Raw genomic sequence first — 19,517 nt, 5'->3', positions numbered from 1 at the left:
ATCTTTTCTGCCAGATTCTCATTGTAAACTCTTTAGGAATTGCTTTATAGATCTTCCATTTTAAAACTAGATCAAAAAGCAATTATATATGATTAAAGATCAGGCTGGGAGGTATTAACATCCATCTTTTGTTACATACAAAATAAGTTATCCATATGCTCTGCCTCGTTTGTTTTGGACTACTACACCAAATGGAATTTCTAATAAATCATTCACTGCTTACCCACCCCCTCACTGTCTTCTGTTTCCATCCTGCTACATAAATATCCCTGACATTAGAAATGAGACTAATTAAAAAAAAGGATTAAATCTACAATTTATATTTGCAACTTACAGTTCAATTACTTCACACAGTTATAGAAACAACCCTGGTTGTCCACCTACATTTTTCTTACTGAACAAACTTGGGCATGCCAAGCACATGCTGATAGCTCACAAAATAAATGTCTCCAGTGGCTTAGCTACTCAGAATCAGCCAGGCTGTGGCCAGCTGCCACAAGTAAAAACATTGTGCAGATCTGGTAAGAGGGAGATGAGTTGTAACTTGCCCAAGCATGAGTTTCCTAAGCAAAGCTACAACTGGCTGAAAGTGATGTTTAGCAAAAAATATGCATGAAGGAGGGAGAGGAGGGGGTGCTGATTTTTGTTCAGACCATCGGGGGATATTTTTAGTTGTCTCATTGCCCAGCCTCATTTTATTATGATGAAAGGACTTGGGGGTCAAGAATAATCCTTCATGTGCATTAGCACATACGGGCTCAGTTTAGAACACAGACAAAATCCTTCCAGTTATCCAAGCAATAACAGAACAGAAACATGTTTAATGTCCACTACTGATCTTCATGAGGCCAGAGGGAGAGAGAGACTGTGCACAGGTGTACCCTATGAGTGGAATAAAACAGAGTTCTAAGGATCTTTTGTGTATATGAGAGATCTCTCCTGATGCTGGCAGGCAGCTTCAGCAAGAACACTGACACAAGTAGTTCAGATGAAGCTCTGAAACTCATTTGAGGATAAGTGACTGTTGAGGCTGTAGCTGCCCAGGTCCCTGGGGAGGAATGCTGCAGCCATTATTCAGTAATAATTTTCCACTCTCCATAGGCAGCAGCTGCTCAGTGATTTACCAGAAGACTTTGTACTGTTTTAACAGTATATATTTGCTTACAGAGGAGAGAAAAAATCCGGATGTTGACACAATTGTGATACCATTTTATAGCTTTTTCCTGAAGGAAAATAATTTTCCCTCCCAAGATTCCTGTGTTAGGGGATTTGGCAAATTATGTCAGAAAGATTCTTCCACAAGACTTTGAGCCTGTTCTGCTCCCTGCAGAATGTACATGGACTGACAGGTGGCTTCGGCAGAGCCTCCTCAGGTGTGTTACAGGCAGACTGGCCATGGGCAGGCTGGATAATAGTCCCCAAAGAAGACTTTGCAGCCAAAGTACCATATTGAGTTGGTGCTGTGGCTCCTCAACCCACCTGCCCTCTTACTGCCATTGCTGTGGTGCCTGGTGAGGGAGGTTTGCAGTTCTCTTAATGGGAGGAAGTTTCTGTATTTGACTGCTGAGAGAACTGGTTTGAGACTAAACCCAGGTGTGTCAGGAGCCAGCCACAGCACCTCAGCTCTGCTGGGGAGGTACAGCTGGCCTGCTCTTCTGGCACTCAGAGGGTGAGACTATGGAGGCCATGTCCTGCCTTCAAGAGGAGGCATCTCTGGGTTTGGGGCAATGCTGGTGCTATTCAGGAAGGTAACACTCAAGCCATTCACCTCAGTCATGCAGTTTCAGTCATGCAGTTTTCAGAGACACATTTGGATGCTGAGCACTACAGGTCTCCCCTAGTCAGGGCAGGCTTACAAAAGGGTAAGTCTGTCCTAGGGCACAAGGCTTGGGAGTCACCAGTCTGCTGGTGACACCAAGCAGTGCAAAGTGATGGACTGAAGGTGTATTATTCTTCATTCGTTATCTTGTTTAACATTAAAAAAAAAAAAAGAAAAAAAGAGAGAGAGGAGAAAGGTCCCTTGCCTCAGCAGAAAGCAGCTTCCCTGTGAATGCCAGAGAGCTGGGCCCCTGCCAGCGTGCTCTCTAACAAGCACCATGGGAGCTGCAGCTCTGCAGCCTCTGGGAATGCTGTGCCTTGTACTACCTTGGCTCCACCACACCTCGGGGCCTCTGACAGCGCTTCACTGCTGCTGCAAACAAGCAGCAGCTAAATATGATTCACATCTTATTATCCATAAAGTGTTGGTATTTACTGTCTCCAAGTCTCCTGTGCTAAATAAATTCAATAATCTGAAGGCAAAAATGTAATTCTGCCATACTGCTTCCAGGAACAATTGCTTCTTGCCTTTCAAGGGAACTTTCAAGTTGTGAAGTAATGCCCATTGTGGGAGAGGTAAAAAGCCAACAAACCCCATCATTTGCCACCTGTGCCCTCGTGTCTGTTCCCTCTGAGGCTTGTGCTTTGCAATGTTGATCAGAATGAGACAAGAGGGTTGTATAGGACCGGGGTCATTGTAGTGGGATGCCTTATGGAACAGTATCACCTCTGTACTTCTGCAGAACAGGGACAATTCTACCACAGAGAGAGGAAGGGGAAGGGTGGAATTGCACTGAAGCCAGGGAATTGTTGCCTAACAAAAGAAAATCCTAAACAAAACAAGTAACACAAGTGAGCAACTTTTGCCCATTATTTGTATGGAGAAGGCTTTTCATGAAGAACGTGGTAGAATTTATACATATATATATATATATATATATATATATATATATATATATATATATATATTTCCCCTGAGAAACTTAGTACAGTACTGAGTGTTAATAGACAGATCAAAGAGCTACTTAGCCACAGGAGCCAGGGAAATTGAACCAGAGCAGCAAAATATAAATCAATCCGACTTTTAGTGTGTTTAATGTGATTTTGTTCAGAACTGACTTCTGCATGAGTATTTAGGAAAGCTTAAGATCATGAGGAGTTTGAGTTCCTTGAGCCAAACTGTGTCCCGCTCTCTTTGCTTTTTGTAAAATGACAGGAACATTTCTTATCTACAGAATGGTTTCAGATCTTCCCTGCCTTGCCCATTGGTCTTATTACCCTCTTTTACCTTATTGTTTGCAAGATTATTCCACAGGATCACATACTGTAAAGAAAGGAATAATAGCCTGCACCAGCACATTTCTGGGTCCTTGACTTGTGAGTAATGCTGTCCTTCTCAAAGTATGCCAGTAAAAATTTTATCCTTGATTGTGTAAGGGACACAGTTGTTAAATGAAAGCTATTCTAAGAAGGTGTTGCATCTTTAAAACAAGAAATGCATAAAAGGGAGGAGGAGGATATTTCTTGAATCCCTCAGATTGTAAACTCAGATAATAACTCAGCCTGACAAGAATAAAGAAGATAAAATCCAGGTATCTCAAAGAGCTCCCTGATTGACTGGACTGCAGCAGTTCTCCCAGGGCTGGAAGCCAATACTGGGTGTCACTGGTAGGAGGTAGAATTTCCCATTTCTTCCTTGCTACATCTGTGGGCACAGCCCCACATTTCAAGATCCAGTCCCAAATTCAGTGAGAGCCATGGTAGAACCATTAAATAGTGCAGGTAGTGAGCAAACATATCTTATCTGGAAGGGAAATTCCTCACCTGGAAGAGGGTCCTCTTTTTTTTTTTTTCCTATGTGACTAAATTTAAAAAACAGCAGCTGTCTGCAGTTTTACAAAGTTTAGAATATTAAGCTAAACCTTAAAAAGCCATGGATGCAACTAAGCATTTGGGAACAAAAAAAGAAACATTATTAATGCAGTTCAACAGTTCATCATGATAATCTCAAGTTTGGGGTTCAGTCATCCTTTCTTCCCCAGTTTAAGGTTAGATACAAAATAGACTAGAATTTATGTATTTATTTTTAAAATTAAGAGATGAAAAAGTAAGTAAGTATAATGTAAACTCAGCTATATTAATATTCAGGACAGGACTGTGGTTATATAACAAAATGGGCAAAATATTTTGCTTTTTTCCAAAATTCACTTTCCTCCTAAGCTGTTTGTTCCTTAGGGTAGGAACAAAAGAGATTCAAAGTCTTTGCAGCCTAGAAAATTACTTGTGCTCTTCTTTATAGCAATTTTTTCCATACTTGCAATAATCATCATCACTCCCCTCAATTACTTCTTCTTTACATTGAACAGACATTTATCTTTTGATCTTTCCTCCCTATTCATGCCAGGACAGCTTTTATGCAAAGATGCAAACCGCTGTATATATTAACTGTTCATTGCAGGTTCTAGGCATTCCAGGGGCTTTAACTTGAGGGGGTAATACCTGTCACAGATTCCACAGAGCAGCTTTTTTTAGCTGCTCCTGTAAGACTCTGTATGGCATGAAATGCGCTTGATCTCATCTGATCTGTTTCTACCACAGGACAGATTAAAAGAAAAAAATTAAAGCAACACAGGCAAGGGATATTAGGAAAAAAGTCAGAGATGTAGACTCCATTTGTATCATAAAATACCCTCCAAAAAATTAATACAGAGTCCTCATTAAGACAAGTCTTACAGGACAATGTTGCCACTGTAGCATGTCTTCCAAGAATTAAGCAGCCCGGAATCCATCAAAAGCAGCACGACTTCACACTTTATTTGACATTCAACATTTCCACTCCACCTTCCCAAGCAGGCATATAAAACTGGGTCTGACTGTAAACAACTTCAGACATAGGCCCCTGGCAAAGCAGCTTCCTCGCCGCCTCAAGGCTGATGCCTGGATAAGAGGAGTGCATTTGGGAAGGGAGAGGCCTGGCACACAAAAACCAAGATGTGACTGAACAAGGGTGGGGAAGCCCACACAGTAAAGTTTAATATTCCAGAGGCATGGAAGCCTCTGAAGTCTGGGGAGCCACATGAAAAGCAGGTGCCTGTCTGGGCATGAGGACTATGGGAGAGAGAGGATGAGAGGCTCAGTGCCACAATTACGCATCATCTTGTGACTGGTGTGAAAGCTGCCAGGAGCTAGGATGCTGCTGAGTCCGAGCTGATTGCTCCCTTGAGACAAGCTGTAAAGTGCTGAGTGCCCACAGCTGCAAAGGGAAAGCAAGTGAATCACCAAGGGGCAAGTCAGTCCCCAAACACTGGTGTGCTGCGGAATTATATCAGCATGAAGATGATGCACTGAGATGAAAGCAGAGAGAGATGTTCCTTTGTTTGTAAACACGCCAGAGACAACCGGGTTACTGTGGAAAGTAATTTTATTTCAGAATTCCACACACTCTGTCATAGATCATGCACTTGGACTTTCCCCTTTGCAAATCCACAGCCGCCAGGCCTGGGAGAGATGAGGCATCATCTCTTCACTTCTCACTGCGCCCACATGCTAAGAATGAGGGCCTTGATGGCAGCTTGCCAGGGGGCAGAAAGCAGCCTCTTGTTTCCATAATTGCTTTTAAACACGGGAAGAGAAATCCATCTGATGTGAAAGATGAGCAGTGGAGCTCAGCAGCAGTGAACCCCACAGCTGAGCAAATTGGTCCTCACCCTGTAGTAACAGGGAATAAGACAACAATCTCATGGGAAGCTTGTGTGAGCTAAACTACAGCAGAACACACGGAGACATTCTTGGAGCTGAGGCAGCCACTAGCCCAATGGACGCCCTGGGCCTCTTACAATCAATCTCTGAGCCACTCTGCCAGGAAGGTGGCTGGGAGCTGCCCTTTTCACATTCAGCTTTAGGTTCTCCTGCTCTGTGCTACACATTTGACCAGGAGGTAGCCTACCTGTAGGTAGGAAAGCCCTCCAGGCTGTACATCAACACATGTACTGCATTTAATACTGAAAGGTGCCGGTTTGAAAGACTCTGCAAAATTCAATGTGACCCGCAGGCTGGGTGCAGCATTACTGCAGCTTTTCTGCATACTGACCCTACACCTTCTTCCCTGCTTCTATTGCCCCTTATACCTGACCCTGCTTTTAAAATATTCCTAGTTGCAGTGTCCCTGTGACCCATCACATCTTTGGCCTCTGTCAAGACTGCCACTGCCAGGGCAGCTATTGCCTGCTGTGGTGGCTGCCTGCTCCTGAAACAGCCTCGTGGCTAGCTCAAAGGAGGGCAAAACTGAAGGGAAGAAATTATGGAAACGGTTGATGGAAGTGAAGTGGAGCAGAGTCTACAGAAAAGGCAAAAAGGCAGCTTCAGTCTCCATTTGATACACAAACTGAGCTTGATAGCAGCAAAAAAATGGCCATAAAATATTAATTCATTAGGTTGCCAGGAAGAAGTAAAAGCATTCACATAAAAAAATTATATATACAGATATGTATGTGACAACTGTTCTCAAGTCGTATTTCACCCTTTTTTATATATCTAGAGTTTCAATCATTTCCAACCACGTTGTTAAAATGTGAAGACCACAGTACTGAGTCAGCACCAAGTGAGGGGTGACATCACACTGAAGAAATGAGCTTTGGGGGAACTCCTGACAACCCAGATATTTTAATATTTTTTTGACCTTCAAGTAATTAAAAACAAGGGGAATTCCCCCAAATAGCCTATAGGCTCCAAGTCTCATCTGTCTGCTTTTAGGGTAGGAAGGCTGACATCAAAAAGGCAGTGGGGGGAAAAGGGAAGGAAGAGGGGAAAAAATCTGAGAACCAGAGTGAAGAGCAATCAACAGTTGACCAACACTGACTGCTGCAAAACTTACAAAACACGAAGTCATACAAATGGGATTCCTGTTAACCTTTGATAGACTATAGACTTTATATATATACACACACACACTTCAAAGTACACATCTGGCAGTCTAGAAAATACCAGTAGCCTAAGGATTAAATAATTTAAAATGCAATGTTGTGTTATCACTGTATACAGAATGCTATCTGACATATTGGCTAAAATGGACAGATTGTCCAAGAAAGATGCTCTCTCCCTCACCTCACCAGCACTGCCTCTAGAAAGAACCTAGGGTGAAAGACTTCCCTCCATGGTTCCACTCCTGAAATTCATCTTGAAACTTCTCTGTCAAAGATGGGGGAAGTCCTGAAAGGAATGGAGGAGAAAAGGAGAAGAGGATTCCTGCTCCCTCCAAACTCTGCTGCTGCAGTACTCCTCTCCACTAAGGAGGTTGGACAGCAAGGGTGAAAAAAGCTGCTAAAGCAGGGAAAAGGCAAATGTGTTTCTGAAACAATAATTATGCTGGTCTTTTGAGATACAGAGCTCCAGACTCAGGGGGACACCTTCTCTCCTACTTTTTGAAGACAGGAGGTGGCTTAATGCAGAGTATAGAGTCTAACAGCCTGAGAGCAGCCATAGACAGGAGTGGGCAGAACTGCACTGCCACCAGGTCCAGAGAGATGGAATGGGAAGGTGGCCCTCACCAGCTTTCTCAGAGTATTTGTATAATGGGAGCACTGGTAAGTCAGCACATTGGAATGAGGAAAAGGATGGACAGCCTCAGTTCTGGGGAGGAGACTAAAGCACACAGAGCAGGTGGCAAAGCGAATATATCCCTAAATGCCAGCTTTGTATATGTACCCTAATACCAGTGTATGGAACAGAACTTTGCTGATGACACCAGTTCAGTTCTGTCACCATAACAGCCTTTAGAGCTGGTGAGAATCTGGCTTATGTGTGCTTATTCCAAAGCCCTTTGAGGCACGCAGTCTTGTTTTCACGTCGAGTAAACCAGAATAGCCATAAACTCTTGGGGAAAAGATGAAAAAAAAACAATCCCCATTCCCATGTGTGTCTCCCACCCCTCCCCTATAATCTTTCTTCCTCCAGGCCAGAGACAACTAAAGAGCTGCCTTGTTCTCCACTCCTGATGCCAATCCCAGCAGATCTGGCTAGGCAGGAACAGCAAGCTCTGCTTCTTCAGCCTCATCAGAGACCACAGACCACAAAGGTTCCTTCCTCCCCTGTGACAGCTTCAACAAGAACTGCCCATACAGGAGGTTGCATTGCAGCAGACTGGACAAATTTTGGCCCTTAATCCTGTACCCAACTTGCCAAGGATGAGAAAGCTCCACGGGAGCAGGAGCTGTGGAAATTCTCCATTTTCAAGCTCTACAGCCCTAAATATTGCCAGAGTGTAATCATTATCCACTTAGAAATACAAAAAGAACCCTATCCAAAATACCTCACTCAGTCTGCCTGGCATGACTGGACCAAAAGGTCATAAAAGAAAGTGAGACAGTATGGGACAGCAGAGAAAAAGAAACATAGGGCAAGTCAGGCTGGAGGAAATTAAACGTCAGTGCAAGTCTGCTAAAATCATCACTGGATTTACCAGCCCAGTTCCACCTTCTTCAGACCAAAAAGGGTTTGCTGCAATAAGTGTACTCCAGAAGAAAGAAGTGCATAGTTTGGTTTATTTTTTGGTAGACACTTAAAACTCAGCAGGATTTATGTGAAGATCTCAGAGCTGCAGTTTTAGCCTCTCTTCCCTAGCCAATAGGTACCTGTTGGGGCAGAGAGATGGTGGAAATGGACCAGTAGCACCAAGAAATTCAGTGGGAGCACCAACTCCACAGCAGGAATTACTAATGAACCAAAAGGGGGGAGTGGTGAAGAGAGAGAGAGGGAGATAGGGAGAAGTGGAGGAGACATAATTCGCAGTAATCAAAGTCTGCATTGGCTAAACCCTATCAACACTTCCCTAGGTAAGGCCCCATTACGTCTGCAGCAAGACCTCTGGCTCCGACAGAGAGCTGTAGAGGGTGTAGCCCAACTCATCCACTTCTTCAGGGGTGAGCTCTGAAAACAAGTTCACCTTGGGGTTCAGGGCACTAGGGAGGACACCTGCCTCCAAGTAGCGGATTAGCCCCTTCAGTGCCTGCAAGAAGCGATCAGCCAGCATGTCCTGGGACCAGTCAGACTCCTCCTGGGAGAGGTGCAGGATGACATTGGTGAGCTGGCTGGCAGTGAGGTGGCCAAGAGCTGGGTTCAACTTGCATACTGCTTTGAAGATCTTGAGGCACAAGCAGCGGCAACCAGAATCACCCTGGTCCAGGGCGTGGAGGCGAGCTGTTTCTGCCGGCCGCAGGCTCAGGCGCCACAAGTTGTCATTCTGGGCCAGTCGGTGAGGTTTGGCAACGAGGACGATGTCCCCCAGTGTCACGGATGGTAGAAAGTCAATAAAAAGATGCCGATCTGCATCATACTGGACTTCCAGTGTCAAATCTGCAGGGGGAGCTGCGGGACGGATCACGTAGTCCAAGAGGCTCCCAATTGCTGGCCAGTTGATGGACCCAGCTACAACTTTCTCAAAGGTATCTGCTACAGTTTTGGGGGAAAGGTAACCTCCCACCACACAGCGGTCCCAGTAGCTGCTCCCGCGAGGAAAGTACTCCAGGTTTTCTCGACGCACCAAGCAGAAGCCAGGAATGTTCATGATGGTGTCCTCCCCCGGGATACATGACCACAGGTTCTGCTCCAGCATGAGAGGGACAATGAGCTGGATGTGGTCAGCTGTCACTACCTTTCATAAGAGAGAAAAGTCAGTAAGAATAAGCTTTCTCTCTCCACATTCATTTTATTCACCACCTTTAGATAGCCTTCAGTCCAAAGGAACCTGGAATAAGGATTCAGCTGTCTCACGCTCCTCTCTGCGTGGGATTCTCAGCCTCCCTTTGTTAAAAGACATTCTGAAGGACTATTTCCAACTATCAGTGGGATAATTTCAAGGTATAGCCAAAGCTAGTGCTTACGTGGTATGTGCTATTTAGAGACCTGACATGGACTGCATATAGATGAATCATTCTGCCTCATACTGCTCTAACTCTGCTCCTTGACTGTGAGATGCAGCTGGCCTAGGGCATGGCAACACCACATGACAGTTTAAACAGGAGACAGAGTATTCAGTTTCTTGACTGAAGCTTCCATTGCCATGGTTTAATAATCCAATGCTACAGCTAGGTACACTGCCCTCACCTGGTCTGCCACATTGTTTGGAAAAGGGTCGTTAAAGATCCCTTTTCACCAATGCCATTAAGACCCCAGGTCTAAGTTTCACTGGAAATTCCATGCTCCATTCCGGAGTTCTGACTCAAACAAAGAAGTGTGCCTCTGAATCACTCACTATAGCCATGGGCATCTTGCCATCAGGGAGATATTGCAGCAGGGACTGCTGTCCAATCCAGGTCTGTCATGCATTAAAAAAAAAAAAAAAAGGTAGGAAAGAACTACATGAATAAAAGGGAGTTCTGTATTTGGATGTTTACAGAGGGATACAGAGAAAACAGAGAAACAACAAGAAAAACAACTAAAAGGAGAGACAGAAGGCAAGCAAAGAAGGACCGAGATATTTTTGGAGAAATAAAGCAGCAAAAAGCAAATGCTTTGCAGACAATGACAGAGCAGCCCGGTCATGCCTGTGGAAATCAACGCCTGGCTCCACAGTGGGAAAGGCAACACCAGGAGCCTTATTACTGAGGAATGCTGTGCTGTGAAGGAAGCCTGAAACGCCCCTGCGTGGTCAGCCTCCTGAACAAGGAGCGTGGTGCTGCGTGCCCAGGAGTTACCTGCAGGCCATCGTAGAGGCTGCCGCTGAGGTACATGTCGCGCAGGGGCATGTCGGGCAGCTTGGCCCGCAGGAAGCTGCGCAGCTCCGTGCAGATATCCACAGCTGCCTGCTTGGCACGAGCCTGCTCGTCCGCCGGGATCGCCACCCGCCGCCGGTAGTACGCCAACAGCTTCTCCTGCAGGGACAGGCGAAGGCGGGACTTCTTCAGCTCCACCTGACTCCTCTTGGCAGATGGCTTGGGCTTTGTGGGTCGAAAAACGTCTGCAAGATAGAAGGAAAACTGTTGAGGTCGCAGCCGATTTCGCTGTGAAGTGTTCCCGCAGAACGGAATCTGCAGCGCGGAACTGCGGTCTCCCACATCTCAAAAAGCCCTCGGCAGACATTTTACTCCAAAGAGGCGTGCTGAGGAACTTCAAAACATACTGCTAAGAGCATCAAAAGGGATGAAAACAAGATACTAGATTCGAAATTTAGCCAGACTAATGTTGTGTACAAGGATGTAATTTTAATGGCTACGTGGGCAGGATCTCAGCTCAATTTCATCAAAAATTCAGTGCTGTTACCAGTTCAAAAGTTTTCAGTGTGATGCCAGACCAGTGAATGAAACACTTTTGAACAACCATCATGATCTCTTTGAGTTTTTAACACTGAAACAGATTATTACAAATCACCAGCGAAACCCAGTCCTGACTAGCATATCAGAGAAGACTGTGCCACCTGGAAATTAAATAGTTGTTGGGAGTCTGATCAGCACAGTTACTAAGATGATCAGCCAACAGATTCTGGGGCTGTCCCAGCTTAGGCCATCATAGTTCCAGTGATACACCCCCACCCCGAAACCTTCACTGGAAAAATACTCAGAGGCACAATGCAACAACACAAGGCTTACATTGCCATCTGCATTACTAAACAATGTCTGACCTTCACAGATTCTCTGAGCCCCTTTTTTACTGGCTGGTTTCCCCAAGAAATAAATCAATGCTTCCCACCCATTTCAGATTTCTCTTAACATGGACAAAGAGTTAACAATGAGAATTAACAAGGAAATACAGACCTGAGAGAACTTTGGAAGGGCTGTGATACCTAAGGAGAAGTGCAGGAGAAGTCCCCAAATCAGTGGCCCTATTAAAGCAATTGCCTGTTGCAGATTTATTTGGTGATAGGCATTTGGCCACACAGTACATGAGGAATGGCTGACCAAGCTGTACACAAACCCATCCAGCCCAGCCTCAGCAGCTGTTGCCTCTTGTCCCACTGGGTTCTTTTGGACAGATTTGAGCTTTTTATGTGCAAAGGAAATAATGCACAAAACCATAGGGAACTGGATTTCATTGCCTATTTATGAAAAAAAAAATACATTTCCACACTGAGTTTTAACTTACTTCTAACTGAAGAATTTAAGGCAACATTACCAACGTTTTTATTACTCAGTCCATATGCCTGGGGACTCCAATCAAATGATCTAGACTCCATTTAACACAGCCGTCTAGTTTTTAATGTTTCCTTGGCAGAAAACCTATTGCCATCCTAAAGATAACTTCCTTTAAAATAATCTGGAAATCAAGTTAATAGCTTGATTCTGATTTTTAGTCTAAATCTCCAAGTGTAAATCTCCTGAAATGAGTCACCACAGATAGGAAGTAAAACCACTGAAAACAAAGAACAAACCACATGTAAAAAAACATGGTTGGATTCTCAGTTACTGATTATCCCACCCAGAAAGAAAAACACAGGACACTTTCTACAGACTATTGAAGACAAACACAGTGATAAGCAGCACTAAACAGGGAAACATCAGTCCAGAAATTATTAGGAAAATGGCAGCAATAATACAGGAAATACTGTTATAAATTGCTAGTACATTCACAACTCCAATACTCCCCACTTAAAAAGATGCAAGCAAACTGGAATGACCCAAAGAAAGGCAACAGAGTCCTTGAAACGAACGGAACAGCTTTCTATCAGGAAAGATTAGATACTCAGAATAAAAGAGGAAAAACGAAGGAAAATAAAGCTTAACACCCTGAAGTCATGAGAAGAATGAAGAGTGCAAACAGATGACCATTACTGTTTTACTTTTAAAACCATTACTAGTTCCCAATGTCAGTTCTGATTCCTGAAGTTACCAGTGGACCTGCTTAAATGAAAAACATAAAAAACCCAGGCTAGAGAACGTATTTCCTTCCCTGCATTCCTTTAAACAAATACAGGGTTTATAGGCCTGGATGACTCCATGACGCAGGAGGACGGCCGTGCCTCTTACCTGCGTCTGCAGGTGAAGGATCAGTGGGAAGGGTCTGCAGGGAACGGCTGAGGCTGGTCTTCATGTCCTGGGTCAGCAGCCGCGAGGAGGAGCCCAGCCAGTTTGGCTCTTCCCAGCTTCTCTTTCCCGACTGGCTCAAGCGAGTGGGGCTGCTGGGAGCGCTGATGGCCCGGTCGTACATCTAAACCAGGAAGAGTCTCAATCACCGAGGGCCCAACGCTTGCATTTGACCCAAGCCACTGCCAGCACCCTGGATCTTTCCACTGTCCCTCCCCGGTGACAGCCCTGGCACTCACCCTCTTGACAGCCAGCGTGGCGATGCCCAGCATGGCGGCGCCGCCCACGCCCAGCACCAGCCGCGCGTTGGCCAGCACGAAGTCGATGGCGGTGCCGATGCCGTTGTCATCCTTCTTCCCTTTGCGCTGCCCAGCGCCCGCCATCTTACCTGCGAGGAGCGGGAACGTTACGTGCACGGGACAAAACGCACGGCCCTGATGGTTCACCCCCTTCTCCCACACCTCACACCCACCGCTCCTGGGTTCCGCCCCAGCAAGGGACCACCCAACCCTGCACCCTCTCTAATTATTGTTCCCTCAAAAAGCTGCTTGTTCCCAGCAGTGTCAGGACAGTACTGACCAAACAATGTCCAGAAAGTGAGGGAACACATCCAAATTTGATGTTGGGTTCCTAATAATTGAATAGGCTTAATGAAAGAAAGTAGAATTTACTTCTGCGGTGTTTTGCAATAATATCCTGCATATTAAGCAAAACCCTATAACTATGCAGATATTTTTCTTACAATATGGTGCTTCTCAACCAAAGCACAGCCAATTTATTTTCTAATTTCTAATGTAACAAGTGTGATTTTGCTCACAGACAAGGCAATACAGGGTTGGTCAACTGTCTGGAATAAAGTGCAATCTTCCCAAAGAACTGACATGCAGTCTCAGAGCTTCCATTCACAGATTAATTTCTAAACAGTGTCCAATCCCAGATACTTCAAAGACACCCAAGAATCAAAGAATCAGAGACTGCAACACATCATAAAAGGAACAGCTCCCCTGCCTTCATTTGATGTTGATTCCTGCCCTCAAGGCTGGTGGGTTTGACTCTCAGACAAATCATGCAAAACACGGACATGACTATTTTCTTATACGTGTACTTCTGTTTCCATTTAACCTGACCTTGAGATTTAAATTTAAAGTCTCTCTGGCCAACATGGCCACAATCTATGCCAGGGAAGACTCAGGCTGGACATCAGGAGGAACTTCTTCACAGAATGGGTGATTAGACATTGGATTGGGCTGCTCAGCAAAGTGATGGAGTCACCATCTCCCAGGGTGTTTCACCTGGACGTGATACACAGTGCCACATTCTAGTTACTTGGTGATCATCAGTCAGTGATAAGACTCAGTGATCTCAGAGGCCTTTCTCAACCTGAATGATTCTGTGGTCCTGTAAAACACATTTTACCATCGCTGTACCCATAGGTGGGTCCTCAGTGAACCTACACGAAAACAAGAAACTCATACACTGTGACTTTAGGTCTGTTTTCTGAGTCAGTGTCCAAGGCTCTGAACCTGCCTGCCTGCCTGAGGTGGTTTAAAACCGCCCTTTGTTTTTTATATAACCAAGCCAGGGGGAATGTTCCTGCCTGGACGAACCAAGAGTACATTCACTTGTCATCCCCATGCAGAAAGAACCCGGCACTTTCGCAAAGCTCATTGTAACAGCAGCACATTGTATATGACCTACCTGTGACCTAATGCATTTGTGAAGAGAACAGGAGAGCCCTCCTGGTGTGCCTGCGGTGGCACCTTCAGGACTTCTTTCAAGAAAGTGGTGGGTAGTGAGTGTTAATCATCTCTTCTGGCTGGCGAGAGGATTTTGGAAAGAAGAGGAAGGCAAGTGGGACCAGTGGGAGCTACAGGGACTCTTTAAACCAGGCCCCCAAGCCTGCTCTGCAGGAAAGCCTGCCCCTTCTCCAGCTGCCGTTCCTTGTCCTCCAGCCGCTGCAGCCCCTGGTTCCGGCGGAACTCGCGGCGGATGGAGGCGAGGTAGAAATCCCGGTCGGTGTAGCGCAGGCCGCGGCCGCGGCGCAGCAGAGCCCGGTACAGACTCAGCACCGCCTCCCGGGACCACGCGGCCATGGGGAACAAGTGTGCGGCGCGAGCGGGCGACCTGCAGAGGAGTGGCCGAGCGCGGGATCCGGGTCAGCTTCTCCCTTCCCGAGGGACCCGCCGGCCTCCGCCTGCCGCCCGGTGCCGGGGCCGCCCGTCCAACGGCGCGGGGTAAAGGCCGGGCCGGAGCGCGTGGCGAGCGCGGGCGGGGCGCGGGGGCCGCTGCAGGCGCGCGGGAGGAGCGCGGCCGCCCCGCTCTTGCCGAGCCGCGCGCACGGGGCCGCTCCGGGACCGTTCCCGGGGTCACCCGGCAGCGCCGCGCTTCCGCTTCCGGGCCGCGTCCGGGGCGCTTCCGGGCCGCTTCCCGCCAATGGCAGCGCCAGCGCCGCGGGCAGCGAGGCGCAGAGGCCTGAGGCGGCGGCGGCGCGGCGCTACCGCCCCCTGGCGGCCGGGAGGGATGCTGCCCGCGCCCCGCCCACCTCGGCATTCCGGGATGCTCCCGGCCGGGAAGGGCCCGGGGGCCGCACGGCACCGTGCGCTGCGCGGGGCTCCGTGCGCGGCTCCGTGTGCCGTGTGCCGTGTGCCGTGTGCCGTGTGCGGCTCCGTGTGCCGTAGCGCAGCGAGCTGGGCTGCCGGCCCCGAGAGACAGCCTGTCTGCCGTGCGCCACGGTCACGGAATCGGGGATTTCCTTAAGGTGGAGAAGACCTCTGAGGTCACGGAGACCACCGAACACCACCATGTCAACCACACCATGGCACTGAGTGCCACGTCAGGTCTTTCCTTAGACACCTCTAGGGACGGTGACCCCACCCATCCCAATGTCTAATCACTTTCTGAGAAAGAATTCCTCCTGATCTCCAACCTGACCCTTCCCTTGAAGAGAGCAGTGGGTCAGTGCTACATCTCAAGGTACTTCTGACTCCAGGGATGGTTTTTCCAGGCTAAATTATCAAATTCAAGCTCCTTATCTTTATCTCCAAGGAATCCCCAGAGACCAGGGCTTGGTGTGGAAGCCTCAAGGCTCCAGGACAAGGGCAGAGCTGGCAGCCTCTCTGGGATCTGCCTGAACTGATGGAAGGAGACTCCCAAAGCCAGAACTTTTTGCTCCACTGTTCAGGTGCAAATCCCACATTTCCATTCTCACCTTCTCTTACTGTGAGGCATCTCTGGGGCATACATATTTCTCCTTAGCCATCCTCTCCTCCCCAGGTCCTACCTAAATATAAAACATAATGTGCTGTGCCTCCCCTGGAGGGGAGGGTGAGAGAAAGAGCAAATGGTGTGTGACAGAGGAGAGACACATCACTTCACACAATTCTCAGCCACACCAGATATGACAGTGATAGAACTGAACAGGAAGAAACGCAGAAGCTCTGGACTGCCTTACACTGTGCCAATCTCCTCTTGTTCATTTCCTTTCTGAGATAAACAACCCCAATCGTTTTGATCTCTCTGTGAACGAATTTGCCATGCCCCTAATCAGCCCTTTCTGAGAAGGGCTTACTTGAACTGCAGACAGTATTCCCAGAGAGGCCGCACTGGTGATTTACATAATAGCATTATCATATTTTCCATATTATTCCCTCCTTCTTCCTTCTGCATGCTAATATTTTGTGTGTGCTTTTTTTTTTAACCTGCAGCTACTCTCAGAGCCAGGGTTTGTGTGACATCCGTATTATTTCTTGGGTTGCTAGAGAACATCTGGATCTTTGTAATTTTTATGTGCAATTGGTTTTCCCTCTTCTGACTTTGCACATACCCAGTTAATCCTTGGCAAATATGTGGTGGTCCCCATTTGCCACATTGGCATTTTACTCAGTCCTTTTTGATCTCCTCAAGAGTCAATAGCTTTGATTCATCTTTTAAAAATGTTCACTATATTCTCATCTTTGTTTCCAGATCATTAGTTCATACACTGGGCTATCCAAGACCGCAGAGCCAACATTCATATTCCCTACTCTTTACCTGCTGTCAGAATGAAAATCGATCTTTGAACCTTCCTCCCGGCTTCCTGCCTCCTCCTTGGGTTCTTAATCCTCAGAAATACTTCCCTTCTCACAAGTGGGCTCTGTCACCCCTGGGCACATGTGCTGATGAACCTAGTCCCCAAAACTCCCAACTCTGGATCAAAACTTGAGCAGCCACACGTGGCAAATACCTGGCGCACAGTCAATGGGGTCTGCTGGGTCAGGTCGAGCAGAGATGGACTTTACTGCTGCCCTCCTGCCATGGCAGCCAAGGACTGCTTGGCCACCCCCATAAGCGTGCCCTCCCCAGCCTGGCCCCCTTGGGTTATGCCTGTTTTGGTGTTTCTGTCTGTGCTTTCCCCCCCAGGCTGGCTGCCAGCCCCCGGGCCCGTCGCCAGCAGCTGCATGTGTGTTTTGTGAGCTCCTCCACCCACGCTGTGCCGTGTCTCCAAAGTGTCCCAGCCCCTGCTGAGACCTTGCTTGCTGTGCCCCCTGCCCCAGGGGGGCTGCCCACGCCTGCACGGTGTGGGCAGGAGCCTCAACCTGCCCCTTCTCTCTTGCAAAGAGGAGGGCGAGTGCCAGGGCCGGCAGCCATGACTGATCCCGCTCCAGCTGCCGTGCGAGTGCCTGACCTCTGGTGACATGCTGGGGGTTGTAAGTTTGAACTCTGCCTTGAGACCATCCCCCCTGTCTCCAGGGTTCCCCAAACTCTGTTGACCCCCTGCACATAGCTGGTGGGACCCACCCAGCACCCCCAAAGACTTCTGCTGCCCCAAAGGCCCCAGCGCTCTGTTGCCTGCAGAACCTGTTGCCTGGTGGCTTCTTTGCCCATGAAGTCATTGGGTATGGGGTTGCTCCTGTGACTCCAGCCTGTGTCTCTATAAAAAAGGGAATTTACTTGCCCTGGCAGGCCAGGTGCAGGGAGAAAAGAGGGAGCACACCTTTGCTGCGCTCCTGTAGAACATTAACAACCTTTGTTTCTCGAAATGACCAAGAGAGCTTGAAATATCAAAGGCACCATGTGTGTCAGGGCACAATAACCCGTGCTGTTACCTGGAGTAAGACTGAGACATGCCCCCCTGTCCCCTGCCTCCTGGGGAGTCTCTGGAGCCGCCACTCCTCTGCTGGTCTTTTCATGATTGCAGCAAGTCCAGCAGCCACTGCCACAGGCTTTGATGGCCACTAAAATCAGCAAATGGCTTGCCCCTGAGCCTGGCTTGCAGCCTCTGCTCCTGGGAGCCAAGTGCCATGCCCAGGGCTTCCTACCACCCATTCTGCAAGGGCAGGACCATTCCCATCCAGGGAGACATCCCTGTGCTGCCTGTCACCAGCCAGCAAACCCTCCCTGGGCAGCAGGGAATTGAATGTGAGCCTCAGAGCTGCAAATGGCATCTTGAAGGGGCTCTGCAGGGATGGGGAACAAACTGTGCTTGGAAGCAGAAGGCTGGTCTCTTAGAGGAGCCAGGAAGCACTTCTAAAATGCGAGGGGGAAAAAGGATAGTGACCCACCAATGGTATCTGAGCTTCAGCTTAATATCCTTAGTACCTTCTAGTAAATGGACCTCGTAGGAGGCCTTTTGGCGGTCTCAGCTCCGTTCAACAGCTGTCTCTTTAATTGCAGCCCCATTTCTTTACTTTTCTTGAGCAATTGCAAGGATTAATGGCATTTGGGCTCCTGCTCTCCAGCTGTGACGAGCCAGGAGGGGCGGAGGCACAAGGATGGAACACCTGGTTTCATTCCCTGAGGCCCCAGCAGTTTTGATGTTGAGTGCACGTGGGAAGGCAGACAGGTGGTGAGGAAGGAGAGACCACTGGTACATAGCCACCTTTCAAGGAGCATTCCTGATCTAGAGCCAAGACCCACGTTTTAGTAGGGACAGTAAATATCTGATCTGGGCAGCCACACTCAGGCTATATTTTTGACAGGGGGAAGAAGGGAAAGGTCCCAGCTTTGTTGCAGCTGAAGTGGGGCTTTTAAGATCCTCAGGCTTCCATCCCTGCAGTGGAGGGGGCTGCAAACACTGTCAGCAACTAGCAGTCTCCTGTGTGAAGCAGAGCTGCTGTCCCTGTGACAGGCTGCACTGACACTCTTTGAGGAGGCTCAATTTTATTACCTAACACATTGAAATTGCATCTGTAGCACTTTTACAATCGGTCTGTGCCCACCTTCACTCCCACTGCAACTCATGTTTCTTCAAACAAATTTCCCTGTGGCTGGGTCTGTTGGGGACTTTTCTCATTATTCCTGGACCAGTAAGATTCCATCCCCTGGCCTCCCCCACCACATTTTTCACTTTGCACCAGCTGCATGCTGCAGGAGGTTTACAGAGTCATTCACAGACCCTGCTTTTGTGAGTGCTGTTGTCCTTGCAGTCTTGCATCCCTACAACAGCCCCTGTTTTCTGCAGGGGAAGTGTCAGCAGGGAGCAGAGGGCGTGCAGCTGGTGGTACCACCTGCCTGAGCTGAACTGCACATGCTGACCTCAGGCTTTCTTGTGCTTCTTCTTCACCTGCTGTGTGCTGGGATGAGGCCCTCTCGGCATGAACATGGGATTTTGGTTTGTGTAAGGGTTATCTGGACTCCAGCATTAGGTGTGGTTTGGTCCTATGTATGTATAGACCACCTGAGGAGGACGTGGCTGCTGTATCCTTGCTC

The 19,517-nt window shown here is 47.8% G+C and overlaps 2 protein-coding genes across 2 annotated transcripts; both read right to left on the bottom strand.

The window, feature by feature from the left end:
• Positions 1-8,339: 8,339 nt before the first annotated feature.
• Positions 8,340-14,672, bottom strand: MIEF1 (mitochondrial elongation factor 1). The gene is made up of 5 exons (XM_062492186.1): positions 14,529-14,672; positions 13,070-13,218; positions 12,774-12,954; positions 10,509-10,771; positions 8,340-9,466 (listed from the first exon to the last, which is right to left on the bottom strand). The coding sequence occupies exons 2-5, from the start codon at positions 13,211-13,213 to the stop codon at positions 8,660-8,662; spliced, it is 1,395 nt and encodes a 464-aa protein (XP_062348170.1). The 5' UTR covers positions 13,214-13,218; positions 14,529-14,672; the 3' UTR covers positions 8,340-8,659.
• Positions 14,673-14,681: 9 nt separating this feature from the next.
• LOC134043622 (mitochondrial ribosome and complex I assembly factor AltMIEF1) lies at positions 14,682-15,016 on the bottom strand. The gene has a single exon (XM_062492187.1). The coding sequence runs from the start codon at positions 14,921-14,923 to the stop codon at positions 14,711-14,713; it is 213 nt and encodes a 70-aa protein (XP_062348171.1). The 5' UTR covers positions 14,924-15,016; the 3' UTR covers positions 14,682-14,710.
• Between the last annotated feature and the right edge of the window lie 4,501 nt (positions 15,017-19,517).

This window comes from Cinclus cinclus, chromosome 4 (assembly GCF_963662255.1).
Source record: "Cinclus cinclus chromosome 4, bCinCin1.1, whole genome shotgun sequence".
Taxonomy (NCBI): domain Eukaryota; kingdom Metazoa; phylum Chordata; class Aves; order Passeriformes; family Cinclidae; genus Cinclus; species Cinclus cinclus.
This window is presented reverse-complemented; position numbering and strand designations above follow the sequence as displayed.